We start from the raw sequence: 17313 nt of genomic DNA, 5'->3' as shown, positions 1-17313 counted from the left end.
CCCAGGACCTCTTTATAACAAGTGTCATAAACTCAGCTGTATTATGTTCTGCAGTTGGGAGGACTATCTAATCCCTTTGCCTGGGTCACTTGACACTTGTCTCCTTATCTCAGTAACAGTTTTGTTTGCAATTCCTCTGACTGGTGACTTAGGCTTTTGGAAGAGTTCTTTGCTATTCCAATATGAATTAACCTTGGGTGCTTGTGAATTAGCTTCGTGTGACTATGTGACTGGGCACAGTCTCAAAGTCTTATTGTAATATAATATTATCCGCTTTCTAGGAAAAATGCAAGAAAAGTGATACACATTACAAATTAGTCACAAATAGCACTGCTACTCTGGGTACCCTTACTCCTTTCTACCTTCCTGTATGTATATGGTTGTCAATTGCTTTTGCTCCAGTGAGATGTGGAATTGAAGTAGATAAATTGGCTGCAGAGGAAGTTAGATTGAAAATGTGTGGGTTAATCATTAAGACAACCAGAATATTTTCCAGTGATTTACTTTCATGAGGACACCTCTGGCACTTCTCCTTATGGGGGAAATCCCTGTACAGGTACTCTGGACTGCATACTTTTAGAATACATCGTTTTCATGGTTAGGATGTTATCTGCTACAGATAGAATTCAAGACCAACTCCTCTCATGTACAGCACTTTCAACTACAGGGAGAGACGACTGAACTATACTAGGCATTTCTGAAAATTCTGTTCACTAGTTCACATAAGAAAATGGGAGTTGTACTCTGCTGAAAATGTCTTCTTTGTTCCATTTTTCTGGAATGGTCTTGATATGTAACCACTTGTTTCTTTCTTGATAAGGATCGTCTGCCTGTCCTGTAACATTCTCCATTTTATAAACAACAATGTTTTGTGATGAAAGTGTTGTATTTTTGCTCTACACCTGGCAGAACTGCAGGGCCTTGCTAAATGCAACTCATCGGCATTACAGAAATTATAGAAAATGCATTATATAATATATAAATACATACATACATATATATATGTGTGTATATGCGTATATATATATATATATGTATATATATATATATACAACAAAATCTGGAACCTAGTTTTATATATATATATATATATATATATATATATATATAAAACTAGGTTCCAGATTTTGTTGCATATTTATTTTATCATAGGAACTAATATGGCTGTAAAGGTGGAGAGGACTGATCTTAAAAAGTGCAAAGCTGGGAACTACACCACCTTAAAGAGACATTTCTGAGAGTAAGTGGGATTTTTGTCTGGCAGAGGCAAGATAATTACAAGGAGGGTAAATGCAGGAATTCTTCCATTTCTAAGAGATAATCTCATAGATCACACTAAATATCTACTTGGTCTTTTCCCCTGTAGTCCTAGAAAGAATGAGGCTGAACATATTACTCTAGAAAATCTTCTGATTCTTCTGCTCAACCAAGATTTCCTTGAAAGACAGCTCCTTTTTAAAGGAGTTATTATGCAGCAAAGGACAAGTTAAATGTATATAATAAAATAACTCTTCACTGAAAACAATGGCCTGTGTACCTCTGAAATACACCTCATTTTGAAAGGCACCATTCAGTTATCCTGAATCCACTTACACTCCACATCAACTTTGTATACCCTCTTTATTTTTAAAAAAGTATGTACATCAGCTGTAGAGTTAATTACATTTAGAAGAGCAACCCGTACATTAAAGCTTCACACATCAACAGTTTTTTCTCCTTTTCATTCAGAGTCTTTACTATGCCAAGTTTGAATACTGAAAGACGGAACCATCTCCTGCAAGCTCAGACTGCACAAACACAGTTTTATATGATTGATTAACTGGTAGGTGTGAGAATTGTTACTTCTGTAAGGTGAGAAGTTTCTTATAATGGTAGAGAGCTGCAGCAACAGGCTCCTAGCCTTAGCAAGCCATAAAAATATGACTTTACATTTAATTATAACTTACTGTATGTTAAGCATTACAACAAGGTATTCTGAATCAAGTGCTTGGCAGGTAAGTGAAGAAGGTAGTAATATTTGGAAATGATGTACCATATACGGGGGATTTAAACTATTGAGATGTGTTCCCAAAATGACATAGGAATAATTAAATGACTTAAATCTTTACTTCCTTATAAGCAATGGAATGGCTTGGGGCCATTTTTCTTACATCTTGAAAATGTGGGAATCAAGGTGCTAGTCAAACAACTCATGTAATTGATGGAGTGTACTTAATGAAATGTACTTTCAACATCTTTGTTATATTGTATGGGAATCAGAGGATATAAAGCTGGGAATGACTCATTAAAAACAGCGTGAGTGGAATTCTTCTGTAAGGCTTGGAGCTCACTGGTCAAGCTGTGTTAATGAGGGAAAAAATCTGACTCAGATAAGAGGAAATCTCAAAACTGTTATTCCCTGTAAAGTATTGCTTGCCCTGTAAGGGCTCTTTTTTGGCATCCCTTCCAACATAAAATCTGATCAGACTTCATAATTTCAAGCTTGCTAGCCAAGATAAACTGGAAGAGATAAATGGCAAAATTACATCATTTTCTCAATGAAATGACTCTCTTTGTTTTGTGTGTAATTACAGCAAGACTTGCAAATGCTACGTGCTGCTGCTGCTCATTAAATGCATTGGTGTGAACAGACATCAGAATAAAATGTCAATATTGTCCATGCTATTTCACTTGAAGAATTGATGAATACTTCCATACTGACTGAAACATAGCAAAATACAAGCATCTCATTTGCCAGAGGAAAAGCTTCTGCGACCATAACAAAAACCAAGTCTTTTCAGAGCCTTACAAAATTGCACTTCACTATCTCATAAAAAGTTAGCATTTCTTCTTAATTTGTTCCCCATTTTTCATTGTAAGTCGTTAAACTAACATACTCACTGCAGTAAATGAAAGTGTGGATGTGTTAGTTCTGAGAGGGATAGCACTTTCGTGCACACCGTATTTAACAGTTCTCTTGCTTATGCTGTGAAATGTTTACTATTTTCAGATTTTTTGACACCTATGGTTAGAAGTGTTCATATATATTTTAGACAGATAATAAATCAAACACTAAAGTATGTTGCTTTTGATAAGTAGAAAATTGTGTATAAGTCTCTACCACCACAGATAAAGGAAAATAAAATTCTGTACCCACCCCATTGTCTGTTTATACATCAAATGGATAAGTGTAAAAATGTTATTGTTTAAAACCTAGTGCATTTCTTTATCCCCTTTAACTGCTTTATTGTTTTCATGTATGTATTTTACCTTAATTTATTTTATTGATTTAGCCTGTTGATTTCTAAAGACTACTACAAAATTTCAGGCTTTGGTAAATTACAGTTCATGCTAAAAGCTATCTGTTTCTCATTTTCCAGCTGTTTTAAAATGTCCATTTAAATGCCTATAAGCATTGTTTGTTTTTCCATTTTTCTTTCCAGTAATTCTTTCAAACTTTTGTTCCTGTGCTTGAAATACAAGTAATCAGAGAGAGAATGGCCAAGTCTGGCCTTTTCGAAAGATCTAAAGCTCAGGTGTTCTTTATTGTTTGTGGTGTCTCTCTCTCCTTGGCTCTCCTGGTTGTCTGAATCCCCTATTCTCTTCTCCAGTCCTCCCTCACTTAACATTTCTTCATTCTCATTGCAGTAGGACTCTCTGAAGCCCTTCATCATGCAGTCTGGTTTGCCAGACAGATCTTGAGGTGTATATAGCTTGTTGTTGTCATGATGATACATGCCAGGGCTGTACTGCTCTGCTTCATAGCAGTTGTCTTCCTCTTCTTCCTGGCATGAGCTTCCTTTGGCACTCTCACCATCTGAATGAAATGAGATTCCTTTCCCTTGGCTCTTCTGGGAAAGATCAAAGGGCTCTTCCTGTTCCAAGCTTCTCAAGACATTTGTCTGGGACAGAGCAATTCTTCCTCTTCCAAAACCTTGTAGTGTTAAGAGGGGGGAGAAAAGGAATAAATTATATATAGCAAATGTTACTAGGTGACACATGGTTAAAACAGAAAATTTGAGGTGGCCTTCTATTTGACATTTTACCTCTGTCTTCCACTCAGCTATCTCCAAACACTTTACTGTTTACATCTCATGACATCCCCTTTGAGATGCTGCTAAAAGTGCTATTGGATTCACCTCACAACCAGGTCAAGACACATGAAACATTCTGCTGTTCATGCCAGACATTTAGTGAGAGAGCTAGGAATAAAAGTGAAGTGTCTGGTCTCTTGTAAACTATTTTTGCCAATGAACCTACCCACTTCCTTCTTCCTATTTTTTTTTTTAGTGAACACTTTGATCTAAACCATCACATGCCAAAATCAAAGTTCTAGTTTTTACACTTTTTTTTTTCCAGAGGAGTGGAAGAGATTAAAAATGTGTTAACATGTTTGTTCCGTGGACATTCCAGTTCAAAGTTTCTACACTAAAATGAAAACACAATTCTCTCTCATCAGTCCACTACCTCCTCTGTCCTCAACTTTTTTGCTCTCATCCAGTGCCACTGAAAAGCTTCATGACCTAGTTAGTGCTTCAGCTTGACAAAATCATCAGAGCCAAATGAAAATTTTGAACTGCACTGTATAAAACTGAGTGTGGACCTGTGTCTGTTTCATCTTAGTATTTGTCAAAGCATCTCCTCTCTGTTCTTGCTAGAAACCCAGTTGTTGCTATCAGGATGCAGAGAAGATTCAGATATTACAGGTACAGTCCATCTTAATTTAAAAAATGTTGACACAACTGGGATGAGGATTTCACTCAGCAGCAAAAATCTATAGCAGAAATTATTTTACTTGCTTAGCTTTTTTTTTTTTTTCCCCCTCTCAGTAATTTGATTCATTGTCTTCAAGATTTATACAGCCTCTCTAGATACAGCTGTTACTTTGCAACTGTGTTGTATTTGTTAAAATGGCTCATGAGCAGGTGGCAGCCTTTACAAATTTTTTGTGTCTGATGAGCCTAAAGGACTGAAGGATTACTGTACTTAGGCTGTCTTCAATTACAAGTAATCATGTAACTAGCATGGTGTGGTAGGAGATGTAAATGGGGAGGGGGAAGAAAAAAAAAAAAAAAAAAAGCTATTTACAGCATTACTTGTCAGGATCTTTGTAAACTTTGTCCCAAATGTCATTACAAGACGTGTTTTCCATACACATTAGGATGTATTAAAGCCTAAATTTTAGGCTGCAATAATTACTACCCTCAAGAGAGTTATTTATCCAGTCTAAACAAACAAAATATCTTGGATACTCAAATGCTCAAAACAATCCTCCCTAATACCTTCACTTTTCTAGATAGCATTGGCATGTGTGCACATGATTTTAGGAAGTGTATGTGTTGGGTCAGAGGGAGGAAATACTTTGCCAGATACCATGAACTGTCAAAAGCCCATAAACTTTGAGATGAGGGAGGATTGCCTTCTTCCATTCGCATGTGTTTCTGCAAATTGGATTTGAGCTTACAACCTTAGATTAATGTCAGATGTATCAATATGGCACAGAATAAATGTATCTTGAGCAGAAAGGCTCCTGTACATAGAGCTATTCAGGCTTCCATTCCAATGTGGAATCCAATAAGCAATGAGAAAGACAAGTGAAAACTTCCAGACTTTTTTCTTCTGTCAACTTTGAATGGATTTATGATTTATTCTCATGTTAAAAACATGTGGATGTACCTCAAACATGAGAGAAATACTGTAAATTCCTAACCAGATACGTCTGAGGAATAATGTGCTCTTTAAAATGGTTGCTAGGGTGTGGTCTGTCAGTATTCAAGAGTCAAACTGATCAAAAATTGAAAAATTTATTCAGAAATATTGGAACAACACCTTCAGTCAGGAAAGTTGTAGAGTCACCCCAGGGAAGTGGTTAAGTCCCCATCCCTGGAAGTATTCAAAAGATGTGCTGGTGTGATGTTTAGGGATATGATTTAGTGGTAGACTTGGCAGTGCTAGGTTAATAACTTGATAATCTTAGAGGGTCATTTCTAACCTAAATGATTCTAAGGTCAATGCATTTTCAGTTACATCCTCCAAGCATATCCTTGGCCAGCTACATGTGCTAGTTTCACTAAGAATGAGACTCCACCAGCTCACTGTCATTTGTGTGTCAGGAGTACCTACATGCTAGAAGAAGCTCTGCAGTACTATGGATATTGCACCATCCCCACAGCGATGAAGACTGGGAACCATGGGCTTAAGTACAAGAACTTTTGGCGTGGCTTGATAAGTCCTGTGATTTAGCACTACTGACTGTATTCTCCCTAACACCTGAAAACAACAATATAGTGTGCTGAAATTACTTCCTTTGTGTTCACAAATGCTGTCTCATTTTTTCTCCAACTATTGCTCCATCTCAGCCTGTACCTCTGTCTCATCAGAAATCTGGTTTGATGGGTATCACTGATCTGTAACACTGCAGTAACATAGATAGTTAATAATAACCTCCCAGGTATATGAGTTTCAATCTCCTCCAATAGCATTGGATCTATGATATAAAATTGTAGATCTGTGGTACAAAGCCCGTTCAAACTTACTGATGTGTGTTTTCAAACCCCTTAGATAATAAGTTTGCTGATAAATATTACCTTGAGAATGAAATCCTCTTTCCATGACCCCATGTTTGACTTTCATGTGCCTTGTTAGGTTCCCCTTCAAGGTGAATTTGCTGGGACAGTAGAGGCACTTGAAAGGCTTACTGTCTGAGTGCAAGTGCATGTGTCCCATTAAATTGTGCATTCTGTTAAACTCCTTTCCACACAGCTGTCAAAAACAGTAAAAACAAAAATGATTAGTTTTTGTAGGGGTATTTCCGAGAAGAATATTTTTAAAGGCAAATGTAACCTATCCTTCTCAGCTTGAGCCTTAACTTCTTCTGGCTGCAGCTTTTCTTTTCAAAGATACAAGTGACACACTAAAGACAAGAATATGTGGTTGAATTTCATTCATCTAGAGCTTCTTGCAGTGCTGCCATTTTTAAAATTTGGTGAGTAGGAGAGATGTATGGTCAAAGATTCCCTAAAATCAGGGGATGTTGTTTTAAGGAAGGGGGAGACTTCAGTACATAACCTGAAAAGCTCTTCACTTGAATGAAATTCAGAGTTTAACTTTCTGTCTCAGTGAGCTATTTAGTTTGTAGTCTGTGAATCTATCCAGTAATCAAGAATAATGTCAGGCAGAGATGAAGATACAAGATAAAATGAAAGGTTTTTATGAAACAGTCAGGCAGAATATCACTTCTCCTTTAGTGCAATGGAAATGACTGCACATTTTGCTTAAAGCCAGAAAAAGCAATTCCTTTTTTTCTTTGCTTCCTGCTCCCCACATTCTTCTCGGATCATCTCATCTGTTTACCAGCTTCTGTGTTTTGGTGTCTCTGGTGAGTAAGCTGGAATTTAAACAGCGGGGCCCGCAAGAATGACTCAGCTTTCCCTAAAGCACATTCCTGACAGCTTGAGACATTGATCTTGCAGGTTTCCCTTTGATGAAACAATAAGTATTATCTTCTTTGTTGTTATTTTTCTAGATGGGTCCTTTTGTAGTCTTGTTCCTTATAAATCAAATGTAGTCTCAAGACATGGAATTTTGACATCACTATTATAAGCTTCTAGTCTTAACTTGTCTTCTGGTCTTTCCTTATCAGGATTTATAATTTTATTCATATTCAAGTGGCTGTTTCCATCCCATGTAAACTTCGGTGTTTGCTTTCAACTTTTACCACTTTTTTGGATTGATTTTAGACAAATAGTCATACCATCAAAGTCATCTTGGTACCATCCCTGTTACTATGTGAGCCAGAATCTCCGAGTAATTTATCTTATTTTTCAAGGAGTGTACTCTTCTGGGATAAAATGATTAAAAAGCAGTTACTGAGGTTCCACCAAATCATGGTCTAATCTGACAAAGTTTTTACTCAATTTATTTTGGCAGTAGAGAAGGTCAGGCATAGTACTTTTTGATTCAAATTCACACAGCCATTAGCTGCAATATCTGAATGAAACCTAAGTCGTGAAATGAACCTAGGTGAAGTAGTATTGAATCATTTGCTCTTGAAACCAAAATGGAAAAAAATTGCTAATAAAAAAATTTTCAGCGGTATTATTTTTAAATAAAAACTAGAGCTGATTGAATGCTTCAAAGAGAAAATTTCTGGAAATGCTCATTTGCTTGAATATATATTTTCTAGAGCTGCATTATTTCTGTAATTTTCTCTCTGTGACTTTGTTAAAATGAATGTTCTAGCAAAAAATAAAAATAAAAATAAAAAAAATTATCAGCAAAGTGCTCACAGAGAAAGTGGGGGAAAAAATAGCCACTGAAAATGAGTTAATAATCTATGAAAATAAGATATATTCCAAGGGTCATCCATCCACTCAGGAAAGAGAACTGTCTCTCCTTTGCATTCAAAGAGAGCTATGACTTATATTCAGTGAAAAGAATGTACCAAAAGTCTTCTGAAAGTGCTGTGAGGAAACAAAGAGAAAGAAGCACCGACGATCACAGAAAAATCACAAGGAAGAAGAGCAGCTGATTGGATCTTTACAGCTGCTTAAACTGTATACGATATGTCAATATTTCTCTGTCTATAAGAATGTCGATAATAATACTTCTCTACAACCTCTTAGCAGGAGGCTTATGGTTATCTGCCTGTATTGTGGCTGACCGGCATTCTCACTAGCTTTTGCTTTCTGATAGCTAGGTCTTCACTTCTTCATCTATATTGTTAAGAAAAGAAAATCAGATTGAACAGGTGAAGGGCTAGAGTACTTCATGAAAACCTATTTTGCGTATAAAAATACTTTATGAAGTATTGAATATTAAGTTTGGTCTAGTAGGAGCATTTTTTTTCTGGCTTATCAGCATTTATTTCTCTTTCTTTATAACAACAAGAGAGGGGACCTCCTAAAGGATAGTTTCTTACAACATAATGGTTTTGTGTGTCTGGATAAAGAGGGTAGGCTTTCAATTTCCCAAAGTCATGCACTGTCTTAGAGACATATGTGTTACCGTCCTGCAGTGTCCTCTGGGGACATGAGGAAATGGTGCCAGAATAGAGAGGTGTGGCAGGAAAGTGAAAGAAATGCAGATATGGGAATTGTTTTCAGAATGATGGTACTGTGTGGCATGGTATCTGAGTAAGATGCCCCTTTCAAAAGACACAAGATGGGTTTCAGATGAATGCCCATGATTTAGAGGGTGAAGGAAGCTGTTCTGAAGCTCACATGCTGGAAGACAGCAGCTCAGAGCTAGCTGAAATTCACAGCCAGTTCTTAAACCACTGCCTGGATCTGCACACCAAACTAGGAAGGGGAAAATGTTTTCTTCCTCTCTGAGAGGACAGGGTTGGGACCACTGCTGAGCAATGTGAAAGATGACCCAAAGCCATGGGAGAGGTCTCCAGAAGTCACCACAGAGCATCTTAGCACTCAGAGGGATGTAACATTCATGCAAGAGAGCTTGGAATAACAAACAACATAGTTGCTTGCAGACCTTAGGCTCTCCAGTAAAGACAAAATAAAATTCTCATCCTGAAGAGAAAAACCTCAGCTGTAAATCTGCTGAACACACTTTGATGCACTGGCTGGTGAAAAAGACTTAAGTATATTTTGCAAGAAATGCTGAATTAGTTCAACAATAGACTTTGTCTTCTTAAACCACTGCATGAAGTATAACCCTGCCATTTTTGTGAGTCTTGTGTTGTTTCTTCCAAAAGTACTTATAACTCATATCTTCTTTGGGTTTAACTCCTAATGTAAACCCACAATTTTATGAGCAATGGGCAAAAGTGATATAGACTGGAACTTCTAAAAAAACATTACCAAATGGGAATGAAGACTGAATATGTCTCATACTACCTTTCTTCAACAACGGAGCAGAGCCCAATTCATCTGAAATATGTAAGCAACTTCCTACTTGGCAAAGAAGATATTTTGACCTGTGGCTGTAAACCAGAATTGGTTAGGCTCACCTTTAACTGCATATTTACAGTAGTAGAAAGGGAGTTCAAAAATTCTGCTGTGAAGTGCATTTGGCTGGCTGCACTGGAGAAAGCTTGATTACATTCTTTATTATGTGTCTGGAACATTACCGACTTTATCGCTTAAAGCAACTGTTAATTTCAGAGGAGCTTCCTTTACAAATCAGAATTAGCACTTCTGAACCATTTGGTACAACTCTTTCATAAATACTCAGTGGTTTTGTTTAAAACAAAAATATAGAAGGAAGCATGGACCCAGGCCTTTAAGAGCTACGGAGATGTTCACTCTTCAGAGAGAAATCAAACACGGATCCAGCCTGCAGCTGGATGCGGAAACAGAAGGGACAGCTATTTGCTACTCCCTCATTTCAGATAGTCTGTGCTTAGCTGTGATTAGACACATAGGAAAGCCTCTTTTTTCTTTCTTTCTTTCTTTTTTTTTTTTCTTTCTGTGAGAAAAGGTAAAGAAAACCATTGCATGTGGTGAAGTAGAAAGACTACTGCTGTGCTCTCTTTCCCTTGCATTCTTTTTTTTTTTTTTTTTTCTTTCTTCATAAGAAGGGTGTTCCTTTCCTCAAAGAGAGAGGGAGAGGGAGAAAGACTGTAAACTGTCCAAAAGGACCGTGAGAAAACAGGAAGCTTTGAAAAGTACAAGAGAAAGCAAGATGAAATCTATTTGCAGGCGGTTCCCCGGGGACATGTGAGCCATTGTTAAGCAGGCTGTTCATACAGCTATATCCTTCCTTCTGCCGAGGAGGAGCTTGGTGCCAAAAGGCTGCTATCTGGTCATTGCCTTAACCCTCTGAATACCAGCCAGAAATACTTGTGAGACTTTCAAGGGCTCTGGTAGGAGGCGAGGGATGTTCCTAATGCCAAAGAGCAAACCCTACTTCTCCCTTTGCTTATTGGCAAGATCTTCACTAAGTTCAGGGACACTAACGTTGATTCATAAACCAACAGCCACAGATGAAGCTGGTTCACTGTGCTTACTTGTTTCTTCTCTCCTAGGAACATTGGGTGGGGACAAAGAATTAAAAAATGTATAAGAAAAACAGGTGTTCCTAAAAAGCTTTTGTTACTGGCTGGAAAACACACTGTTGGTACTCCAGTTCCTGACTCACACTGTTGACATCTCCAAGTTTTAATAGCTTGTCATCATCAAATCCTAGCATGAACGCAAACTTCCAGCTAACTAACTGACACATTTCTCAGAAATAGCATGGATCCTAATGATTCTGTGAAGATACTACATCCAGAAAAGCTTATCAAACAATAGATTTTTTCTTTTTCTGAAATGTGAGGGGTCATAGGATGACTGATCAAAAGGGAACAAAGCCATAGGGTTACAGGTGCATTTAAAGAATGAAAGTCTCCAACAGACTTGGCATGGAACTACCCAAGTATTTCAGTAACAAAAATTATTTTATCAATATAGAATAAATGTTAGTATAGAAAATAATATTTTAATAGGATATAAATAGAAATAAAACAAAATGCTAAAGTCAAAAGTCTTTGTTTTTACCTTTTTTTTTTCAAAGTGAAACACTTTGATGTTATCAAAGCAAAATAAAGAATTCAGAAATACTAACTCTGATATTTTTCTATTAAAACTACTATGAAAGCAATATTTTCCTATGATATTTTGAAGGTCTATGGTTTTCAGGAGAGAATCATTCTATTAAAAATTCTTCATCCCACTGTGCTTCTGAATGGAAGACTCAATTTAAGAAAATATTTCATTCCATGAAGATGTTGGATGAAAAAGTTCTAGAAGTCTCTTCCAGACCAAACTTCCATTACTTAGGCATAAACAGGGTAACATTCTCTACTCCATATCTTAGAGCAGACCAAAGAGGGAATAAAACCCAGTCTCTGGCTTCACCAGGTATGATTACAGTAACAAACCAAAAAGACAACAAGGAGGACAGATGTAGTGTCTAATACTGAGTAAGAAAATAAACATGAATAGTCCATAAGGAAAAGATTAGAGATGAGTGCAGTCAAGAAAACCAAAGCCAAAACATTTGGCCCATTCTGCAGTTCTGTTTTGCTGTGGTTTTCTTTGAGTCTTTCCCTGAACTGTTGCATAGCATCACTGTGTGAAGTGCTGGCTGCTGCTTTTTCATGGTCCTCTGTGGGGTGCAGGATCTATGTATTTAGTCAGAGTTTCAAGCTATTAAGCACTTAAACTTCTGTTTGGGTGGCTGTACTAGGCAAATGTCAGGTATGTTTATTGTCCTCAAACCTCAGTGGCATTTCAATGCTCACTAAGTGGAAAAAAAAATACTACAGGACGAACGTTACTGATATTGAAGGGGAAGGGAGTAAATCACAGACACTTAACTCCATTCTTTTGTGCTACCTAAGCAGAACCTGGATCAAGAAAGGAAACTGGACTATTTTGTGCTAATTCAAATATAGCCATAGAATGTGTTAGCAAGTCTTGTTTTTCTAATTCTTTCATATCATAATGTGGTAATATTCCAGAAACATTCTATGAGTTTATGCCTCCGTCTTCAAAGGAGATACACTTACCTTGCATTTAAAAGGCTTGACATCAGAGTGAACAATCATATGTGCCTTGAGAGTCTGCTTTTGCACAAAGCTCTTGAAGCACAAATGGCATTGGTATGCTCTGATATTGGTGTGGATCAGGACATGTCGCTTCATGTTGGCCAGCAGAGTAAATTCCCGGCCACAGATTCCACATTTGTGTTCTTTCACACCCTGTAAGATGGAAAATAAATAAATAAATAAATAAATAAATAAATAAATAAATAAATAAATAAAAAGAATAGTTTGTAGATCATTTCAAAATATATGAATTGTTCTTTCTACATTAGCAAAGCAGGTAAGCAATTATTTTGCCTTTAACATTATTTGCTCTAGTAATGGACACATGTTTTTTTCTTGGCAAGTTCTTACAAGAGTCTGAAAAGCAGAGAAGGAAAATAAAATCTAGGCTTGGTGAAATAAGGAGTTTTGTTTCCATTGCTAAATTTACAAATCCATGAGACGTAGTCAGTAGCACAGCTTCTCTTTCCTTCTCTACAGCTTGTGTAAGGTACTGGTCAAATGTGAAAACTTGTGGACCAAGATTAAAAGTTAACCAGTTAAGAGACCGAAGAAGTGCTTGACTATGGTAGTTTAACATCATTGGCTTCCAAAAAAAGAGATCTATCCCTGTTTTGAAGAAGCAAATGAAAATAATCAGAGATAGCTGAGAAGTAGTTAAGCAATATCACCAAATAATGATCTACATATTATATTCACTGAAGAGAAAATACTTTTTACTCTTTATGGGACTTACTTTAACCATAATGGAGTAACCTGTTTTATTCTGGTGGTCACAGAATGTTTCTGTCACTCTCTATACCATATAATCAATTTACCAATAAACAGATCAGTATTCTTGGTCATACATGTATGTACTAACCGCCAGCTTCTCAGAGTCATTTCCATGCTACAAAAATCAATGAATTTTCCACTAAACCCTTTAGGAGTTTGAGTATAACTTGCTGCAAGTAGTGAAGATTTACCAGTGAAGTGCCAAGAGCAATTATTTATCCTGCAGGCCCGATTTACAAATAAGACATGAAATGCCAGTCTCTTTTGTGCCACTCAGTGGTTTTTATAGAGTTAATTGCAGATCTGAAATTGTGAACACCCACAGCGACTCTCAGCATCCAGCTATCCGATTTGAGGCTGCATTTGGGCAACTAAGTACTGTTAATTATGTTCACAGCTGAATCCACCTGCAGCTGTGGACAAAGAAGCAGAAGCTCTCTAAAGGCTCAAGGACATTGCATTTCCTATGACAAAAAAAAAAAAAAAAAAAAAAAAAAAAAACATTTTAAATTAGTAGAATTTTGTATGGTAAATCCAAAGACCAGGGAATCTCCAAAGAGAGCAGAAATGGCAATAGCATAGTAAAGAAGAAAAAGTAAATGTGGAAGTAGAGGTTGTTGAAAAGAAAATGTGCCTCTAGCTTTCTGTATTTTTACTGTTTTTCATATAAATCTAAAATTCATGTGTTAAATGAAAAACATTCAAAACTGGAAGCAATTTTTATAAAATATGTCATTTGTATGCATTTATCATATTTTTATAATGGTGGATAACAATTTCAGACATTCTTGAATGGAGCATTTATATTTTTCACATTTTTTAAAGTGGTGTTTTCTGGATGTGTTCCAAAGCCTACTCCTAGTCAAAACTGACATAGCTGTCATTACTGACAGCCATGGTAAGACTGCCACTTGATATAAATTGGCTGGGATTATGGTCCTCTTTGTCCACTTCCATTAACTGGCATTTAGAATAATTTCTACACAAACAGGAATTTTTCTTAGGTTGTGTTTTGTTGTTTGTTTGTTTTTTTGTTTTTTTTTTTTTCCCTAAATGTCTCATTATAATGATTCTTCAAAATCTGATGAGTAATAATATGCTTTCTTCTGCCACATACATACAGCCTCCTGCATACCACCTACTTCCCAATTAAGGGATGCAAAAGAATACATATATATTTCAGAAGAAAATTTCTGTTAAAACTTTTAGGTGTTAGACAGCTCTGCAAAATCAAATTATTTCACAGAAGGTCATTCTGAAAATAAAACCCAGAAACGGAGAGATGTGAACACAATTATGGGAAGCAATACAGGTGGTTTAAATAAAGTCCTGTTTATACCAAAACATTTTTCCATTTTCACTTTTGTAAAGTAAACTTACTTTTACTTTTCTGATTTTACTTTCTTGAGATTGTCAGAGACATCTAGGTTCCATTGTTGAGAGTATTGCTGAGACTTCTGCTCTGCACAAAATCCTACTGCTGGCAAATGGCCAGCATGAGGCTTTGTAGACTGGTCACCTTCCCTCTGAGGAGGTAGGTGAATCTTTATCATTCTGTAATCTTTGTGCTACTGTCTGATACAAGGTGAGAAGACAACATGTGATGGCTTACCTTGTGAGTTAGGGAGTGCTGTTTGAGATGGTGGGGCTGCACAAACTCCATGCCACATTCAGTGCAGATATAGGGACGGATGTCTTTGTGCTTCATCATGTGGTTTTGCAGCTGACTTGGGTACTGGAAGGTCTTATCACATTCAGTGCAATTGTATTGTATTGGGCCACGGTGGGTTGTTAAGTGTCTCTTCAGCTGGGCCAGGGTGGGGAAGTCAAGACCACACTCCACACAAATGTTCTCTCGGCCACTCTCATGCTTGGACTCATGTGCTTTCAGCTCACTGGGGTAGGCAAAACCTCTGCCACAGATCCTGCAGTTGTAAGGCTTGATGTCACTGTGTTGCATCATGTGTCTCTTCAGGTGACTGGTTTGAGTGAAAGCCTTGTGGCACACCTGGCATTTGTGTGGCCTTGTGCCCTGGTGTGTAAGCATATGAGTGTGCAAGTGGCTCAGCTGCTTGAAAAGCTTGCCACATCGGGAGCAAGCATGTGGCTTAATGCCGCTGTGCCCCAAGATATGGGTGACCAAATTGTACTTGGATGTATAGGACTTCTCACACATAGGACATTGCCAGCGTTTCTGTTCACCCCCAACATCAACGTAGTAGCTGTCATCTATCTGAAGGTTGACATCTACTCTTTCCACTTTCTGTTTATTTTCACCACTTTCTCTCACTTCTGCCCTCCTGAAGGGTGGCTCTGGAGGCCTTTTCATTTGAATGGGGTTCCTGAAATGAAGGTTTGGGGGCACAATAAAAGGAAACATTAAGCCAGGATGGACTTTAGGATAATAGGGGTAAGGAGCCTGCATGAATGCTGGACTACTGGGCCATGCCATGTTAGGCTTGACTGGTTCTTGCTTAATGGTCTTGGCTCCAAAATGCTCTAGAGTTCTGTAGAACTGAAAACCAAAGTTGCAGAGGTCAATCATCTGGGAACTGTACTTGGGCTGTACTGGCTGTTGAAACACCAAGGGAAGACTGGAAGACCCTATATCATTTTGATCTTCAGGTCTGTGGGGTGGTGATGAGGAACCCTCAAGAGCAATAGAAGGAGGCATTTTTGTTGGCATGCTCTTGCGTTTCCGAGACCCTCCTTCTAAGGACCCCTGAAAACTTTCCATGTCTCCAAGAGGAGGAGGGCCATAGCGGAAATGTGAGAGGTGTTGTCTGAATTCTTCACCAAATTGTGTCGTTCTGTGTGGCTTTGTAACAGGGCTCAGTGGCTGCAGGCAGCGGGAAAAGGGAGAGGTTTGTGTATTGTCCGCAGTAAAACCTGTGTCTTCGTTCTTCATCATATTTCTTTCTTTTGGTTCCCTAGGACAAACAAACAGATAGACAAACAAATATATTTATTTCTTCCTGTTCTCCTGGGGTTAACACTTTATTGTCTAGTTCATTGGTTTGGAGGTTGCATTTTTATTTTTTTTTTAATTAAATACACCTGAGGATGTCCTGCTTTGGCCCATATAGGATGAAGAGCATTTAAAGCAGAATTAAATTGTCTAGTGGAGAAAAAAAGAATATTTGGTCTTCCTTTGGTGCTAATGGCAGTTTAAATTCCAGTTTGATTCATTCAATATCTTTGTAACATAAACATGTTGTAACGTGACAGTCTACTTAGCAGCTGATTCTGTGTGGCAATGTTTCTGCTTAATTTAATTTAGCCAAGCTATTTGTGGGCAAAGTCCTGTCCTTGGCTGCACATGCACAGGCCCTAGAAATTGGCGGTGCATCTAAAGGATATGGCAATACAAACAATAATGTGCACATTTATTATGGTTGTGACATGAAAAATCAAAGCCAAAGACTTTAAACTTCTTTGTATCATTAGCATGTGCTGCTGTGAGAGAAAACAATGGCCAAGTGATCTAAGGACACTGTGTACCATCAGGTTTTGTGCCGTGCTTCCTGGCTTCTCTCACTTTGTATTGTAATAAGAAGGCGGAGATTAATTTATTTTCTTTGTTTTAATCCCAGCGATATTTACCTGGCAGATTTAGGGGAGGAAAGCCTCTGACCACTGTCTGAACTGCATTATGGACATAATCTAGTTTTGTTTTGTTTTGTTTTTATTCTAAACAGGAGCACAAATTTCAACAATTACCGAGGTTTCCAGAATAACTGACACCTCAGAATGCTCTGATACTTTCTAATGTTTCTAATGTGACACGGGAGATTAATAATTGTACTCTGTCAAAATGTTGTATTCCACTGATTGTATAGAAAACTTCTTTTGAATTTTGAGTTAATCTGAAATACCTGTTTTAAATTTTGCTTCATTTTAAACAAAGCTGCTACCTTTTGCCTTGGCTCTGTAGAGGTGCTCTTATCCAAATGTATATGTGTGTATGCCTGTGTCTATTTACATGCATTTGTCAAACCAAGCAGGGGTTA

General features: G+C 37.5%; 1 protein-coding gene across 2 annotated transcripts in view; it reads right to left on the bottom strand.

The window, feature by feature from the left end:
• Positions 1-1601: 1601 nt before the first annotated feature.
• ZNF366 (zinc finger protein 366) overlaps positions 1602-17313 on the bottom strand; it is a 35327-nt gene continuing 19615 nt past the window's right edge. For both annotated transcript variants that reach the window (XM_038170908.2, XM_038170909.2), the window contains exons 3-6: positions 14916-16233; positions 12491-12682; positions 6567-6741; positions 1602-3913 (exon numbers count right to left, since the gene is read on the bottom strand). In XM_038170908.2, the coding sequence (XP_038026836.1) occupies positions 3378-3913; positions 6567-6741; positions 12491-12682; positions 14916-16214 (2202 nt within the window). In that variant the 5' untranslated portion in view covers positions 16215-16233 and the 3' untranslated portion in view covers positions 1602-3377. The remainder of the gene's footprint in view (positions 3914-6566; positions 6742-12490; positions 12683-14915; positions 16234-17313) is intronic.

This window comes from Anas platyrhynchos, chromosome Z (assembly GCF_047663525.1).
Source record: "Anas platyrhynchos isolate ZD024472 breed Pekin duck chromosome Z, IASCAAS_PekinDuck_T2T, whole genome shotgun sequence".
Classification (NCBI taxonomy): domain Eukaryota; kingdom Metazoa; phylum Chordata; class Aves; order Anseriformes; family Anatidae; genus Anas; species Anas platyrhynchos.
The sequence above is the reverse complement of the archived record's forward strand: the minus strand, read 5'-3'. Positions and strand labels throughout refer to the sequence as shown.